Raw genomic sequence first — 18,275 nt, forward strand, 5'->3', positions numbered from 1 at the left:
ATTCTAGTTGTGGGGGCGAGGGGGTCAACCAACAAATAATTAACTATATAAGTATATAATATGCCTAACCATGAAAAGTACTATGGTAAAATAAAGGAGGTTAAGTCAGACAGTGTGGAAGAAGAACCTGGTTGTATTTGTATGTAGGTTGGTTAGAGGATGTCTCACTAGTAGCAACCTGAAGAAAATGAGGGAGCAGGTCTGGGACATATCTGAGAAATGATGCTTCTAGACCAGAAAAGAGAGACAATGCAAAGGTCCAGAGATGGGAGCATGCTTGTTGTCAGAGAAACAGACAGGAGACTGGTGTTATGGACTGAATGTTAATGTTCCCCCCAAATCCATATGTTGAAACTTTATCTCCCAGTGTGACGGTGCTAGGAGGTGGGGCTTTTGGGAGGTCATTAGGACGAGAAATAGGTGAATGAGGGTGGAGCTCTCATGAATAGGATAAATGCCCTGAAAGTCTGGAGATAGCTTGCTTCCCCTCTGCTCTAAAAAGTGAGAACACGATGAGCAGGCAGTACTCTGCAACCCGGAAGATGGCCCTCACCAGAATTCAACCATGCTACCACGAAGATCTTGAACTTCCCAGCCTTCAGAACTGTGAGAAATTAATTTCTATTGTTTATGAACCTCTGGTTCATATTGTTTATGACTCATATTGTTTATGAATCTCTGGTACTCTATTGTTGCTGTTGCAGTTCAGTCACTCAGTTGAGTCCGACTCTTTGCAACCCCATGGACTGCAGCACACCAGGCTTCATTGTCCTTCACCATCTCCCGGAGCTTGCTCAAACTCAAGTCCATTGAGTTGGTGATGCCATGCAACCACTTTGTCCTCTGTCATCCCTTCTCCTCTGTCCCTCAATCTTTCCCAGCATCAGGGTCTTTTCCAGTGAGTCAGTTCTTCGCATCAGGTGGCCAAAGTATTGGAACTTGAGCTTCAGCACCAGTCCCTCCAGTGAATATTCAGGGTTGATTTCCTTTAGGATTGACTGGTTTGATCTCCTTGCCGTCCAAGGGATTCTCAAGAGTCTTCTCCAACACCACAGTTCAAAAGCATCGATTCTTCACCCCTTAGCCTTCCTTATGGTTCGACTCTCACATCCATACATGACCACTGGAAAAACCAGAGCTTTGACTAGATGGACCTTTGTCGGCAAAGTGATGTCTCTGCTCTTTAATATGCTGTCTAGGTTGGTCACAGCTTTACTTCCAAGGAGCAAGCGTCTTTTAATTTCATGGCTGCAGTCACCATCTGCAGTGATTTTGGGGCTCAAGCAAATAAAGTTTGTCACTGTTTCCATTGTTTCCCCATCTATTTGCCATGAAGTGATGGGACCAGATGCCATGACCCTAGTTTTTTGAATGTTGAGTTTTAAGCCAGCCTTTTCACTCTCCTCTTTCACTTTCATCAAGAGGCTCCTCAGTTCCTCTTCGCTTTCTGCCATAAGGGTGGTGTCATCTGCATATCTGAGGTTACTGATATTTCTTCCGGCAATCTTGATTCCAACTTGTGCTTCTTCCAGCCCGGCGTTTCACATGATGCATGTAAGTTAAATAAGCAGGGTGACAATATACAGCCTTGTCGTACTCCTTTCCCAATTTGGAACCAGTCCATTGTTCCATGTCTGGTTTTAACTGTTGCTTCTTGACCTTCATACAGATTTCTCAGGAGGCTGATAAGACGGTCTATTATTCCCATCTCTTTAAGAATTTTCCAGTTTGTTGTGATCCACAGTCAAAAGCTTTAGCGTAGTCAGTAAAGCAGAAGTAGATGTTTTTTTGGATCTCTCTGGCTTTTCCTATGATCCAATGGATGTTGGCAATTTGATCTCTGATTCCTCTGCCTTTTCTCAATCTAGCTTGAACATCTGGAAGTTCTCGCTTCACGTACTATTTTTTTAGTTCCCTGAAAAAAAAAACCCAATAGATAGGTCCTAACACAAATTGGTCATTATTCATTAACAAGGGAGAAGTAATTTGATGTGTGGAATATAGTAATAAATACTCTGCTGTGAAGTATGTATTCATTATTCTTCATATAAAAGATAGTTAATTCTATCATTCAATATAAAGTTGCAATGTTCATTTTGAAATACACAAAATTCATTCTATGCATCTCTTCTTTGTATTTCAAGTGCAGAGAAAAATCAAACTAGGAATTCCCATAAATACTAAATAACAAATGATACATATTTTTTTAATGGGGCATATTTTTCCTTGTTAGCCTTTGAGTGTGTATGTGTGTGCTCGGTGCCCAGTCCTGTCTGACTGTGGTCCCATGGACTGTAGCCCACTAGGCTCCTCTGTCCATGGAATTTTCCAAGTAAGAATACTGGAGCACATTGCCATTTCATACTCCAGGGGATCTTCCTGTTTTTCCTTGCTTATTTTAAATATGACAATAAATCATATAAGAGTAACTGGGAAAATAGGCAGCAAGAGGGCATTTTTACAATCTCAAAGATAAATAGAAAAGAAAATTAACAGTTCAAATTTCAGCCACTTACAAATGATGTTTCAAAACTACCCCTAGGTGACAATCAGATCTACATTTCATCACAATGTACTTGCTCCATCAGTTATAAGCACACCAAATCACAAAGTAGTTTGGTAGAATCTTAAGTTGGCATATAAGTCACTGAGAAACACGAAAGATTCAGAAAAATTAATAACTAATGAGTGACAAATGAGAGGCTTATAATTTTAACAGAAAATATTAAAACCATGGAAGACCTTTCAAAATTATTTGGGAGGCAAGACTTTTTGCCTTTAATACTATCCCAATAGTTGACTAGATAACATAACAGTAATCAGCTACAGCTTTCCTTTATTCATCACCTTAAATCACATTTTACTCTTCCCTGATACTAAAAAAAAAAGATTCTTATTTGCTAACCATTTATATTTGCAGGTGCCTTTGCAGGCTCCACTGCTATATAACTCATGAAACAACTTTGTCCGCTGCTTTCTGAAAGATGCTGTTACTTGGAAGATTCTCCTTAGCCAAATGAGAATTCATTAGCCAAAACTTTACAGGCTATGCAGGCATAAATACCAAAGTGGTAACACCGGGTCCCTGTGCAGGGGCAAATGCGTCTTAAAGGATGCCATGACACTGCCATGCTTGTGGCCATCCAGAATCTTTGCCTGCGTTTCATGTCTTCCAGAATTTTGCCACATTACAAAACTGGAGCCAGAACGCACTCTCCTGGCTTCCTTAGTTTGGCAATGGTATCTAATGTCCACCAACCAATTGCATCCATACACGACTTCACTTCAGAAATAGCCATGTGAGGGAGCAAATGAAGAAACTCATCTCTTTTGATGTGAGAAGTGGTCAAGATCCATCTTTCAGGGCAAAACTGTGATGGTACTTGTCACATCCAGTCCCCAGTGTGACTGGTAAAAGCTGTGAGGTCCGCGTGATGACTTGTGGAGCAGTTCCCTATTCACCTGATATATTTGGATGTCCTGTAAATTCTGTGGGCTCCCAAATGTCTTTGAATACTTTTTCTTCTGCTGATGTTAGCTGGAGAGTGGACTCTGGTTTACAACTAAGAATTCTTTATCATACAAAAATTTGGACTAAGAAAACTATGGTTTTATCAGCGTGATAGTAGAATGATTACCAATTCAATAATAGACTCAACAGTTATCTACAGAAACCCTGTCACAAGTGTGCTTCTGTGCTAGAGGCTATGTTGTGCTTCGTCGCTCAGTCGTGTCCAGCTCTTTGTGACCCCACGGAATCCATGGGGATTCTCCAGGCAAGGGTATTGGAGTGGGTTGTCACATCCTCCTCCAGGGGATCTTCCCAACCCGGGGATCAAACCCAGGTCTCCCACATTGCAGGCAGATTCTTTACCATCTGAGCCACCAGGGAAGCCCAGAGGTGTACAGGAGGAAATAAAAATACCACAAGATGAGGACAAAGTTAATATATGGATATACAGATACAAAATAAAATTAAAAGAAATTTAGAAGATACAGAGGTATCTGGGTAGTTACTACAAAAATACAATAATATACTGCATATACAGCTAAGGATGAGAAATGTTTATCAAGGTATTAAAATGTCCATGGGGTTTGGGGCAAATCTCTCATGCTGCCAAAGAAATTAAATAAACCTTTATAACTACTACAATAAAAGTCAGTTATGAAAGAGGAAATATTTGCAAATCATATAGCTCATAAAAGATTAATATCCAGAATATATACAGAATTCACACAACAGAAAAAGATCCAATTCCAAAATAAGCAAAGGACTTAAATAGACATTTCTCCAAAGAAGATACACAAGTGGCCAATAAGAACATGAAAAAATGTTCAACTTCTTTCTCTATTAGGGAAAATGTAAATCAAAACCACAATGGGATATTTTTTCATACCCATCAGGATGCCTATTATCAAAAAAAAAAAAAAAAGAAATCAAAGGAATAACAAGTCAAGGACGTGTAGATAAAGAGAATGGAACCTTCAGACACTGTGCTTGGGAATATAAAACTGTGCAGTCACTATGGAAAATAATTTAGTGGTTCCTCAAAAAGTTAAAACACAGAATTACCATATGATCCAGCAATTCTGCTCCTGAGTAAATAAATATTCAAAAGAACTGAAAACAAGAACACAAACAGATACATATATACCAATGTTTATAGCACTATTCTTCACAATAATAGTCCACAAGTGGAAACAGCCCACATGCCCATCAACAGATGAATGGATAAACAAAATATGGTATATGCATGTAGTGGAATATTATTCAGCTGTAAAAAGGAATGAAGTACTGACATACACTAAAACATGGATGCACCTTGGAAACACTACAGTAAGTGAAATACATTAGCTATAAAAGGACAGATATTTATAATTACACTTTTATGAGCTATCTAGGATAGACAAATCAGAAGAGACAAAGTATAATAGTGGTTACCAGGTGCTGGAGGAAAGGAGATGGGAGTTGTCATTTAATGTACAGTTTCCACGTGTGATGATGAAAAAGTTCTGGAAACAGAAAGTGCTGATGGCTGCACAGCATTGGAAAGATAGTACTTAATGCCACTGAACTGCACGCTTAAAGATGGGTAAATGGCACATTTTATGTTACGTATATTTTACTGCAATTAAATCAGCTATAACCTGTATCTAGAAAACTGTCAAAATTTAAATTCCATCTTATTCCTGTTGGCTGCTTCTTATTGTTATTTAAGATGTAGATTCAATTAATGGATCTAAACAGAAAAAAATGGCAGCATTGTATGGTTAACAGGTGGGGTCAGGAGATCTAGGTTATAATACTGACTCTACCTCTAACTAGCTTATTATATATTTAAAACAGGGCCTGACATATAAAAAGTCCTTAGTAATTGTTGCAGTTAACCACCACTGTTACTAGTTTGCATTATTATATATTAATAAAAACCTCATGGAAAACAGCAACATATTTTATTACAGAAAAATTTTAAACTTTAGTACATCAAATCAGTGAATGTTGGAAGACAAGAAGCAATATTCGTAATACGCCAACCTCAGGTCAAAAGATGATGGAGCATCAGGTAGAGAGGCCACAGGAGGGGTACTGGGGATCACAGGGTCAGCAGAGGGAGGCTGTTCTGCAGCAGCCACATGTTAACTGAGCTGTGGAAGACAAAATGCAGCTGCAGCGTGGGCCTGCGGTTAGGGCACTTGGGTGGAGACGAAAGCAAAAGCTAAGGCCAGAGCATAAGGGGAATTCTGAAGGTCTGAGGAACAAAGAGAAAGAAGAACTTCAAGTCTGGAAAAGAGAAGCAGGCCAGAGTGGCATATAAGGCTGAAGAGGTGGACAGAGGCTAGATCTCACAGGCCTTCTATGAAGAGGGGACTGATTCTAACCTCAGAGGGAGACCACTGACCCCAGGGAGTGACACCACCCAGCTTACCAGGTAAGAGATCACTTTGTTACCAAACGGAGAAAGGATGGTTCAGGGAAGCAGAGTGGAAGCAAGCAGGGGAAGCGTTGGGAAACTATTTTAATAATTTAAGTGAGAGATGAAATAACTTAGATTTGGGATGGTAGCAGTAGTAATAGAAATACGTATAGACAAATTCAGGTTGCAATGGCTAGTAGGAGGGAAAATATCAAATTATTTCATTAACCCCTAAAAAACACAAATTATACAACTTCCCCTAACAAATTCACAAAGGTTAAAAATGGGTAACACAAATCCTGAGGAAAATGTAGTTGAAGGAGGCACTCAAATCCTCTGAAAAGCAACCTGTTATATCACCAAAAGTCTAAAAATTCTCAGTATTTTTGACTTAGCAACTAGCACATATTCAATCTTTCATCAATTAATTTGACTTCTAGAAAACATGCTAAAGAGAAAACCAAGATTAATGCTCAATAATTAATTGCAGCACATTTAAACTTGCAAAAAAGGGGGGGGGGGAGGTGGATTAACATCCAACATTTAAGGAGTGGCTGAATTACAGCACTAAATAACCTCTAAGGGGCTTCAAAGATAGGCGGGTAAAATGCTGACAATCTTAGAAAATTAACTAAGAGCACAAGTAACGCTAGTTTTGTTTTCCTGCTGGTAAGTTCTGTTACTTTACATAAAGAACTGAACACAGAGAGCCATCAAATAACTGGTAATAAAAATTTAATAATCACTAATCTCTTCTAGAGACTTCCCTGGTGGCTCAGAGGGTAAAGCTTCTGTCTACAATGCGGGAGACCCGGATTCAGTCCCTGGGTGGGGAAGATCTCCTGGAGAAGGAAATGGCAACCCACTCCAGTATCTCAAACTCAATATATATGCTTAGAAAACTTACGCGCTCAACTTAAGACATGCTGTCCGTATCTTATAGTATTAGTCTCATGTCACCCTTGGTACTTAAAAAAGGAAGTAGGGAGGTTTCAGTTTTGTGGTTGTCATGGTAATTTAAGAATAAACATACACGTTCCATGTCTATTTGTCACTCTACAACTCCAGTGCCTAACATAGAACCCAGAACTGAAGAGGGGCAAACAGCCAAAATGAACCTTGCAATTCCAACTTAGCACCAAACAAATCTAAAACCTCAAAATGCAAGAGGTACATGAGGACAATATTTATAATATTTGAGTGGTTACAATGTACCAGGCATTATTAAACATTTTAACCACTTTTTATTTAATGCTCATAACGTTTCATGTCTGAAAGAAATACTTGTCACATTGTAAAACCAAGACACAGGTTCAAAAACGTTAAGGTCACGTTTCAACGAAGTTTGAACTCAGCTCTTCCGGCGCCTAAATGTATCTAGACCAGAAGTAACAAGATGTTTCTTTTCAGCCATCAGAACTGACTAGGATTGTTTTCTCCAGGCTTCCCGTGCGGTTCTACTTCGTGTTCACTAACTTCTACCCCGCGCGGCAATTATCACTTGGAAGATCCAAGTCCTCACCAGCAGGACCCTGCCCAGCGTCCTCCCCTCCCCGCTGGGAATTCCTCGAGGGTCAAGGACCGAGTTTCCAGGCCTCTGGGTGACAGCCTCACTCAGAATTGGGGTTTGGCACAGGGCGGGGGGCTCGCCACTCCCGCTCTGTGGGCACCATTTTGGTTCGACTTTACAGCCAAGCCTTGCGGATCAGGACTCCCAGCAGGTACCCCTCCCGCCCTTCGGACCCGGCGGAGGAAGGGAGTCTCCTCGCCAAGGGACAGCTAGGGCGCCGCGCGGGCGGTTTCCAAGACAACCGAGCAACTCCCCCGCCCCCTCCCCCACAGACGTTTCCCCTCCAATCTCCGCCCCTAGTGCCTCAGCGCTCCGCCCCGCCCTAAAGCCCGAACTCTGAGCAGCTCCGACTCGCAGATGGAAGTGGCGCCCGTGCCCTCTCACCTCTGAGAGCCTGGTGCATGCCCCCAATTCCGCTGTAGAGCTCCAGGACCCGCAAGGGCTCCATTCCCGCGCCGCCACCGCCTCCTCCTTGGAGCTAGGCCTGCCGGTCCCGTGGCTCCTCCTTCCCCCCGGCCCCGCCGCTCCCTCATCTCTGGTACCGCGGCTTTTTAGTTCCCGCCTCCTTAGGCTCTGGCTCAGGTCTTCACAGAGCAGCCTTGGGGCTCCGGGACTGGCAAGGCTAGGCAGGTGGACAAGGGACAGAAAGCACCAAGGCCTCCCAAGAGAATAGGGACCACCCCATGGCTTGATTTACTCTCCATCTTCCTTCTAAAGTGCCTTGAGAGGGAGAAAGAAAATCCTGGACCCAGCAGATGGCCTGTGCCTCAGTCAATTAACAGAGGTTAGAATCCACACTCACTCACTTTTCAGGCTTGCTGCTTTTCCGTCCCTTAAAAGCCAGAAGCGTCCAAACCTTTCTTCCATTAGGCTTGAACATGTACCTCATGTTGGGCCTTAGCTTGAGTGATGGAACTAAATCAGCCTCTTAGCCAGAGAAGGTCCGAGAGTTACAGGGGCAGAAACCAGCGCAGGTGCCCCAGAGGTCCCCCGTGAGCTAATACAGGGGAGCCCTGGGGCAAGCTATTTTAACTTGGAAAATACCCCCAAGAGAGGAACTGCTGTTAATGTAACAAAGAACTATTTAAGTCATCGAATGCAATTTCACATGCCTGATGCACAGTATCAGAGTCTGGAGCAGAAAAAGGTTTATTGCAGGGTGAAGCAAAGCAAACAGGTGGCGCATGCTCAAAAACCCAGAACTCTCCTAAGGGTTTCAGTGAAGCAGTTTTAAAGGCTAGGTAAGGGCCGGGCAGCATTCTCAGATTGTTTGATGGTGGTCAGTCTTTAGGTGCTAGGTCTGGAGCTAGTGCTCAGCATCATCAAGTAGTTACTTTCTTCCACTTGGTGATAGTTTCAGGATCTGAAAAACTCAGACAATATACATCAGATACTAATCATCTGGGTTCTTCAGAGAGGAGCTAAAGCAGAGGCTATGGAGGAAGAGGTCTAATCCAGGAGGGCCTTATAGGGTCCTGTTCCCTTCAAGTGCTGTGGCCTTCCTTCTCCAAGATGATCTAATCACCAAATTGTTAGAAGCTCAATTACAAACTAAGAAAACACAGTCATTGGGAGGAGCAGAAATGGTCTCATTGTGAAGTGTTTTTCTATTTTTCCCATTACCACCGAATGTTATTTATTTATTTATTTTTGGCCATGCCATAAGGCATGTGGGATTTAAGTTCCCCAACCAGGGATCAAACCTGTGCCCCCTGCATTAGAAACGCAAATTTTTAACCACTGGACTGCCAGAGAAGTCCCAGGCACGTTCAATATTGTTAGGAGAAATTGAGTTGTACTAATGGCTTCCCTGTGTCTTCCCCCAGGTCTGAAGGTGTCCAATATGCTACTGGGGAAGAATGAGCACAATTATGAACAGCTCAGAAAAGAATGAAGCTGCTGGACCAAAGTAGGAACAACACTCATGTTATGGATGTCTCTGGTGTTGAAAGTAAAGTCCAATGCTGTAAAGAACAGTATTGCATAGGAACCTGGAATGTTAGGTCCATGCAGCCACATAAACTGAACATAGTCAAGCAGGAAATGACAAGAGTGAACATTGACATCCTAGGAATCAGTGAATTACGATGGACAGGAAAGGACCAGTTTAATTCAGGTGACCATTATATCTACTACTGTGGGCAAGAAACCCTTAGAAGAAGTGGAGTAGCCATCATAGTCAACAAAAGAGTCCAAAATTCAGTAATTAACTGCAATTTCAAAAATGACAGAATGATCTCGGTTCGTTTCCAAGGCAAACCATTCAATATCACAGTAATTCAAGTCTACGCACCCACCACTAAAGCCAAAGAAGATGAAGTTGAACAGTTCTATGAAGACCTACACCACCTTCTAGAACTAACACCAAAAAAAGATGTCCTTTTCATCATAGGGGATTGGAATGCAAAAGTAGGAAGTCAAGAGATACCTGGAATAACAGGCAAGTTTGGCCTGGGAGAACAAAATGAAGCAGGGCAAAGGCTAATAGAGTTTTGTCAAGAGAATGCACTGGTCATAGCAAACACCCTTTTCCAACAGCACAAGAGACGACTCTACACATGGACATCACCAGATGGACAACACCGAAATCAGATTGATTATATTCTTTGCAGCCAAAGATGGAAAAGCTCTATGCAGTCAGCAAAAACAAGACCAGGAGCTGCCTGTGGCTCAGATCATAAGCTCCTTATTGCAAAATTCAGGCTTAAATTGAAGAAAGTAGGGAAAACCACTAGGCCATCCAGGTATAACATAAGTCAAATCCCTTATGATTATACAGTGGAGGTGACTAAAAGTTTCAAGGGATTAGATCTGATAGACAGAGTGCCTGAAGAACTATGGATAGAGGTTCGTAAGATTGTACAGGAGGCAGTGACAAAAAACTTCCCAAAGGAAAAGAAATTCAAGAAGGCAAAGTGGTTGTCTAACAAGGCCTTACAAATAGCTGAGAAAAGAAGAGAAGCTAAAGGCAAAGGAGAAAAGGGAAACTATACCCAACTGAATGCAGAGTTCCAGAGAATAGCGAGGAGAGATAAGAAGGCCTACTTAAATGAACAGTGCAAAGAAATAGAGGAAAACAATAGAAAGGGAAAGACTAGAGATCTCTTCAAGAAAATTGGAGCTATCAAGGAAGCATTTCATGCAAGGATGGACACAATAAATGACAGAAACGGTAAAGACCTAAGAGAAGCAGAACAGATTAAGAAGAGGTGGCAAGAATACACTGAAGAACTATACAAAAAAGGTCTTAATGATCCAGATAACCAAGATGGTGTGGTCACTCACCTAGAACCAGACATTCTGGACTGTGAAGTCAAGTGGGCCCTAGGAAACATTACTACAAACAAAGCTAGTGGAGATGATGGAATTCCGGTTGAACTATTTCAAATCCTTAAAGATGATGCTGTGAAAGTGCTGCATGCAATATGTCAGCAAATCTGGAAAACTCAGCAGTGGCCACAGGACTGGAAAAGGTCAGTTTTCATTCCAATCCCAAAGAAGCACAATGCCAAAGAGTGCTCAGACTACCGTATTGTTGCGCTCATCTCACATGCTAGCAAGGCTATACTCAAAATCCTTCAAGCTAGGCTTCAGCAGTACATGAATCGAGAACTTCAAGATGTACAAGCTGGGTTTAGAAAAGGCAGAGGAACCAGAGATCAAATTGCCAACATTCGTTGGATCATGGAGAAAGCAAGGGAGTTCCAGAAAGACATCTACTTTTGCTTCATTGACTATGCTAAAACCCTTGACTCTATGGATCACAACAAACTGTGGAAAATTCTTAAAGAGATGGGAATACCAGATCACCTTACCTGTCTCCTGAGAAACCTGTATGCAGGTCAAGAAGCAACAGTTAGAACCAGACATGGAACAACAGACTGGTTCCAAATTGGGAAAGGAGTACGTCAAGGCTGTATATTGTCACCCTGCTTATTTAACTTATATGCAGAGTACGTCATGAGAAACGCTGGGCTGGAAGAAGCACAAGCTGGAATAAAGATTGCTGGGAGAAATATCAACAACCTCAGATATGCAGATGACACCATCCTAATGGCAGAAAGTGAAGAGGAACTAAAGAGCCTCTTGATGAGGGTGAAAGAGGAGAGTGAAAAAGCTGGCCTGAAACTCAACATTAAAAAAACTAAGATCATGGCATCTGGTCCCATCACTTCGTGGGAAATAGACGGAGGAAAAGTAGAAGCAGTGACCGATTTTATTTTCTTGGGCTCCAAAATCACTGCAGATGGTGATTGCAGCCATGAAATTAAACGACGCTTGCTCCTTGGAAGGAAAGCTATGACAAACCTAGACAGAATATTAAAAAGCAGAGACATCACTTTGCCAACAAAGATCCGTCTAGTCCAAGCTATGGTTTTTCCAGTAGTCATGTATGGGTGTGAGAGTTGGACCATAAAGAAGGCTGAGCGCCACAGAATTGATGCTTTTGAACTGTGGTGCTGGAGAAGACTCTTGAGAGTCCCTTGGACTGCAAGGATATCAAACGAGTCAATCCTAAAGGAAATCAACCCTGAATATTCATTGGCAGGACTGATGCTGAAGCTGAAACTCCAATACTTTGGCCATGTGATGCGAAGAGCTAACTCATTGGAAAAGACCCTGATGTTGGGAAAGATTGAAGGCAAGAGAAGAAGGGGGCGACAGAGAATGAGATGGTTAGATAGCATCACTGACTCAATGGACATGAGTTTGAGCAAACTCAGAGAGATAGTGGAGGACAGAAGAGCCTGGCGTGCTGCAGTCCATGCAGTTGCAAAGAGTCAGACGTGACTTAATAACTCATATACAGAAATAAAAACTGGTGGCTCAGTGGTAAAGAATCTGCCTGCCAATTCAGGAGACACAGGCTAGATCGCTGATGTGGAAAGATCCTCTGGAGAAGGAAATGGCAACCCACTCCAGTATTCTTGCTTGGAGAACCTCATGGACAGAGGAGCCTGGAGGGTCCATGAGGTCACAAAGAGTCGGACACGACTTATGACTGAACAACCACAACAACTTGTAATAATAACTGATCAGATATAAACTTTTACATGTCCTAATGCAATACTATTAACAAACTATGGCTACTGTGTCTCAATTATATGCCTGACATCCATTTTGATGTGTCCTGTGAAATATTTTAACTGTACATGTGTATTGGCCTTTGAGTGTTTTCTTATTTGCCACTGATGGGGTAGTGTGGTAGAAAGATATCAGAGAACACAGTCTTAGTCCTGTCATTGCCAATAATTGGTGTGTGCCTTGGCAGTGAGCCCGGTTTCCTTATCTGTAAAATAAAATGGAGGAAAGAAGAGGAAATGATTGTTGAGGGCCCTCTAGCTCTAAGATTCTGTGGCTGAATTAGTATTGGAAGCTGTGAGTCCTGATTGGGCCACATGTTAATTATCTGCTCAAACTGAAATGATCTTGAAAGAAGACCTTTTAAAAATCTGCTATAAGCAAATATACTTTTAAACCATCTAAGCCTATAGAAATCATATACATGCTAATGTCACGTGTATAATGCATGAAACAAACTTTTCTAATATTTATTACATAATATAGTGCCATAAATATATATACTACCTAATATATATTAGTATCTTTCTATATAAAGAGAGCTATGCAGTTACAGTGATTTATATATAGTTAACAATCAATATCGGAGAAGGCAATGGCACCCCACTCCAGTACTCTTGCCTGGAAAAATCCCATGGACGGAGGAGCCTGGTAGGCTGCAGTCCATGGGGTCGCTGCGAGTCGGATGCAACCGAGCAGCTTCGCTTTCACTTTTCACTTTCATGCATTGGAGAAGGAAATGGCAACCCACTCCAGTGTTCTTGCCTGGAGAATCCCAGGGACAGAGGAGCCTGGTGGGCTGCCGTCTATGGGGTCGCACAGAGTCGGACATGACTGATGCGACTTAGCAGCAGCAGCAGCAGCAGCAACAATCAATATATTAAATCTAGAACCTGTTAAGCATTACTGCTATAAATCAAAATAAATATGACCAAGGATGTTACATTGTAAGAAGGAAGAACAAATACAGAGAAGAGTTCATGAAAAACAGCAACTTCCTGAGAGAAAAGATGGTAGAACCCCATCCCCATGCAGCCTGATGTAGCTCATATCTGCCACATCTTCTCTTTACCTGATACTTCCTCTCTAAAACTTATCAGTGACAATCATTTCAAGAACAGAAACTTCCTCCATAGTCACAATTTACAACTGTCTCCATGGAAGCACCTGTAAGATGTTAGGCCCCTCAGATTGGATTATGTCTGTGTTGCCTTCCAAATCCTGGAACAGGCTGCGTGAGCTGGGGGTGGCACAATCCAGAGCAGGTGAGGAAGAATGTGGGATGGATAGATAAAGAAGAAAAAAAAAGATATATATTGGGACTTCCCCAATGGTCCAGTGGTTAAGACTCCACCTTCCAATGCAGGGTGCACGGGTTCAGTCCCTGGCCGGGGAACTAAGATCCTACATGCCGTGCAGTGTGGCAAAAACAAAAAAAATGTATATTGACTACTCCTTCTCAACTGTTCTTAGAGGAGAAGATTGGCTATGTAACCGTATAGTTTCTGATAAAGTTATCCTCAGTGACGTGTCCAATGGAGCTGATGTTTTAATCAGAGAAGCTCAACACACTGTTTGAAAATACAAACAAACATCAAAAGTTGAACTTTAGGATAGTCAGTGCATTTTCCTTCAAAACGGAAAATACACTTAGTTAAAAAACTGAAATACTTAAAAATAGATATCTATTGAGAAGCTGCTTTATAGCACAGGGAGCTCAGCTTGGTCCTCTGTGATGACCGAGATGGTGGGATGGTGGGGTGGGAGGGAGGTCCAAGAGGGAAGGAATACATGGATACATACAGCTGATTCCCATGTTCACAGCATTGTGAAGTGACTATACTTCAATTAAAAATTAAAAAAAAATTTTACAAACCGAAATGATGGTTATCATTTTGCACATATGAAGTATATCAAAGATAATTACAGAGCACAATAGAGTATCAAGGGGTATGCTGCTTAGTCGCTTTAGTCATGTCCAACTCAGTTCGACCCTAAGGACTGCAGCCTGCCAGGCTCCTCTGCCCGTGGGATTCTCAAGGCAAGAGTACTGGAGTGGATTGCCATGGGGTAAAGTAAAATAATAACAGCATTCTCTCAATTATTTAAAGGCTTGTTGTATAAGTTGAAATCTAATGGCATTTCATTCTTCATCTCCTACTTGTCACCGATCATTAATTTCTAACAAAATTAAACAAAGCCTGACAAATGCTTGAAATGTTTTTTGCAACTATTCTTGAGTTTCCACGATACAGGCCATTCTTTATTCCTCAGTGAAATATGATGTGGATTTCTATATTGGATTGTCTACAGGGAGAGAATAGCCTGCTTATCCCACTTTGAGTGATGAATAAATTACATTCTGGTTTTACACAGAAAAAGAATGGTCTTTATGAACTGCATGGAAAATTAAAAAAATAGTCATATGGGAATAAATTGCCAATAAATGCCCTCAAGAGAGGAGATCATATTTAGATGAAATTTTAAATAGAAAGACCCAGAGAATTTATCCACCATAAGTGGTTATTCCAGACACTTATTTCAGAATGCCTTTTATCAGTTCTTGATCTGCCAGCAAGAAGCTTGTGAGCACTAATGAGGGGCGCAGGGCACTTCACAGAGTAGGGTGTTTGGCGGTGAAGAGCTTGAATTATTAGAAAAGCCTTCTTTATAGTCACCCAAAATCTAGCTTCTTTTCGATTGGCCCTCTGCACTGATTTTGAAGAACTCTCCCTCTTTTGCAATGAACTGCATTGTGGTTAAGAATACAGACTTGGAAGCCAGAGTGCAGATAAGAAATGCTCTGGATTTCCCTGGCTGTCCAGTGGTAAAGGTTCTGAGCTTCCAGGGTAGGGGTGTGGGTTCCATCCTTGGTCAGGGAACTAAGATCCTACACGGTGCAGCCAAAATAATAATAAATAAAAGACTTTTTTAAAAAAAGAAATCATAGCTCTGCCTCTTCCTAGTTGTGACTTTAGGAAAGTCACTTAACCTCTCTGAGCCATAGTGCATCTAAGATGTGTAAAAATAGAACATGCAATTGCTGTGGAGATTCTACAAGAATTAAAAGCACTTTGCCCAGTGTCTTGTAGTGGTTTAGTTGCTAAGTAATGTCAGATTCCTGTGACCCCATGGATTGTAGCCCTGCAGACTTCTCTGTCCATGGGATTTCCCAGGCAAGAATACTGGCGTGGGTTGCCATTTCCTTCTCCAGGGGATCTTCCCGATCCAGGGATCACCCAGGTCTCCTGTGTTGCAGGCGGATTCTTTACCAACTGAGCCACCAGGGAAGCCACATTGCCCGGTGGCTTCAGGTGCACAAATGTATGTGTGATGAACAGTGTCTCTATACATTCTTTAAGTGGATCCTATGGCATGACTCTGACCCCTGGAGTCAATCACACTCCAGTGTGGTGATGCCTGATTTAGGAGACATAACTGAGCAAGGTGCCCAGACAAAGTCAGATCATCATATAGAGTGGTCCAGATGGACACAGATATATCTAAGGGCTCTGGTGGGACAGGTGAGAGGCATCCTGGGGTTGCCAGGGCTTGGAGCAGGATGAAATAAAGCTAGATTCGGGAAGCCATAAGCATGACTGAGGGGGCTGCTGAGCACAGACTAATCACAGGCACTCAGAAGACAGACAGCAGCACACTTACTAAGAGAAGCCCCCGTCTTACCTCTTAACTCCCAGCTGTAAAGGTGTGTCTATAGATCTGGCAGTTGTAGGGGAAAAAAATGTTAACATGACCTCACCCAGGATGCAAGAGAAGGTAAAACCTGGGATGGAGATGAGGTCAAACTTATTAATACTATCCAATCATTTATTGATTCTTCTATGTGCCAGGCATTGAAGATTTTTTCATTAAAATTTTTAAAAATCTGCTATTTCTGACCATAAAAAATGCCAACAATAAAAAGCAATTTAACATCATCTTCTCTCTAAGCATAGGACTATTTTATACAATTTCATTGTTTCTTTAGAGCTACACTGGCCAGTGGGGTAGCCTCTACCCACATGTGGTGACTTGTGTTTACATTAACTTAATTAAACATTAAATATTTAGTTATCAGTCACCCAAGGCACATTTCAAGTACCACAGTAGGAAAAAAAAAAAAGAGAGAGACCATTTCCTTCATCACAGAAAGTTCTATTGATCAGAATTACTCAAGAGTGACAGTCTCTTGAAGCTACGATTTTCATGGGTAACCCATCAATAACTGGACAGTGTTGAAGAAGCATGCAGCGATTGCTTAATTACTGCAAGCTGAACACTGATTTAAAATAAGTGCCCCTGAAATATGGGGTAAAAGGAACACAAAGGGAAGCAAACCTTGTAGCCAAACCTTCATCTTCTTTCTCTGGGGTCCAGACACCTTATTCATAGCCTATCACAAAGGAAAAAAACAAAAAAACAAAATAGGAAACAGCAGATGTGTTCTATCGACATGATAAATTTCTAAGAGATAAAGTACAGATGGAAAAAATATGAACTTCCTGGTGTCTGGAAGGAACAGTACTTTTCTGCTGTGAAGAATAGTTTACTGATGTTGGATTGTGAACACTGTCTTACACTTACCTCAGAAGAAAGAAGAGAAAAAACCAAGTGTGTGTCTTTTATTTTTAATTGGAATCAAGAGGAAATTTCATAATAGATTTTTTGCTGATTCTCAGCATAGAAACCATAGGGCTTCCCTAGAGGCTCAGGGGTAAAGAATGTGCCTGTCACTTTGTTCAGTTTGAAATTTGTTCAGTTAACAGCTGAACAGCAAATTATATCATAATGGAAGATATAACCCACTGTATGTAATTCTAACAGTTATATATAATTATTTTCCTAGTTTTCAAAAAAGTTTTATATATATATACATTTTTATATATATATTACCAGGAGACTAATTTGCATATTATCTAACAAGATGTCTTTCTTTACTGTTTTCTATTATAACATTCTTATCAGGTGGGAAAATAAGACTCATGTTGAGAATAAAAAGAATAAAAATGTAATGCCTTCATGGACTTCCCTGGCGGTCCAGTTTCTATGATTCTGTCCTCCCAATGCAGGGGGCCCAGATTCCATCCCTGGTCAGGGAACTAGATCCCACACACTGCAAATAAAGAAAAAGAGAAAAGAAAAAAAAAATCCCAGATGCTTTAACTAAAGATTCTGAAGACGGAAGATCCTTCGTGCTATAACTAAGATCTGGCTGAGGCAAATAAATAAATACATACATACATATCTTTCAAATGTAATGCCTCTGAGAGCTGTCATTACCGTGCCCCTCTTTAGCACTGTATCTAAATACTCAGACCCTTTCAGGTAACCAAGTCACACACCAGAAGCATCAGGCAGAAGAAAAGGGAAAACACACGCACGCACACACATACACTACACAAGCCTTTATTCTTCTTCAGAGTCGATTTTTAAAATTGCTACAGTTACTAGGACTGATGAACTAAAAGCCAGAGAAAAAGTCATACACAAGGATTTTTCATTTTACCCTTATTAGTTAGGTAGTGGTTTAGATACATAACAGAAACTTAGAATAGTTCTCAGATGACCCAATATTGATAAAAATAAATGAAATATAATAATAGCCTCATGAGACTGTACTTACTATATTTATCCACTATATAAGAAAAATAACTTCATATTTATTTAAAGTAGTTAAAATTGACCTTCTAAGCTTTCAAAGTCACTCC

At 41.2% G+C, this 18,275-nt stretch overlaps 1 protein-coding gene across 4 annotated transcripts in view; it reads right to left on the reverse strand.

Annotated features, from left to right (window-relative positions):
- The window catches only part of TRDMT1 (tRNA aspartic acid methyltransferase 1), a 53,419-nt gene extending 45,427 nt beyond the window's left edge, over positions 1-7,992 (reverse strand). The window contains exon 1 of one of the 4 annotated variants that reach the window (XM_020881279.2): positions 7,870-7,992. In XM_020881279.2, the coding sequence (XP_020736938.2) occupies positions 7,870-7,933 (64 nt within the window). In that variant the 5' untranslated portion in view covers positions 7,934-7,992. Of the gene's footprint in view, positions 1-6,822; positions 6,918-7,437; positions 7,524-7,869 lie in introns of those variants that run through there. The other 3 variants (XM_070472113.1, XM_070472114.1, XM_020881284.2) reach the window with 3 other exon arrangements.
- Positions 7,993-18,275: the final 10,283 nt, after the last annotated feature.

The sequence above is a fragment of the Odocoileus virginianus genome, chromosome 9, assembly GCF_023699985.2.
Source record: "Odocoileus virginianus isolate 20LAN1187 ecotype Illinois chromosome 9, Ovbor_1.2, whole genome shotgun sequence".
Classification (NCBI taxonomy): Eukaryota; Metazoa; Chordata; class Mammalia; order Artiodactyla; family Cervidae; genus Odocoileus; species Odocoileus virginianus.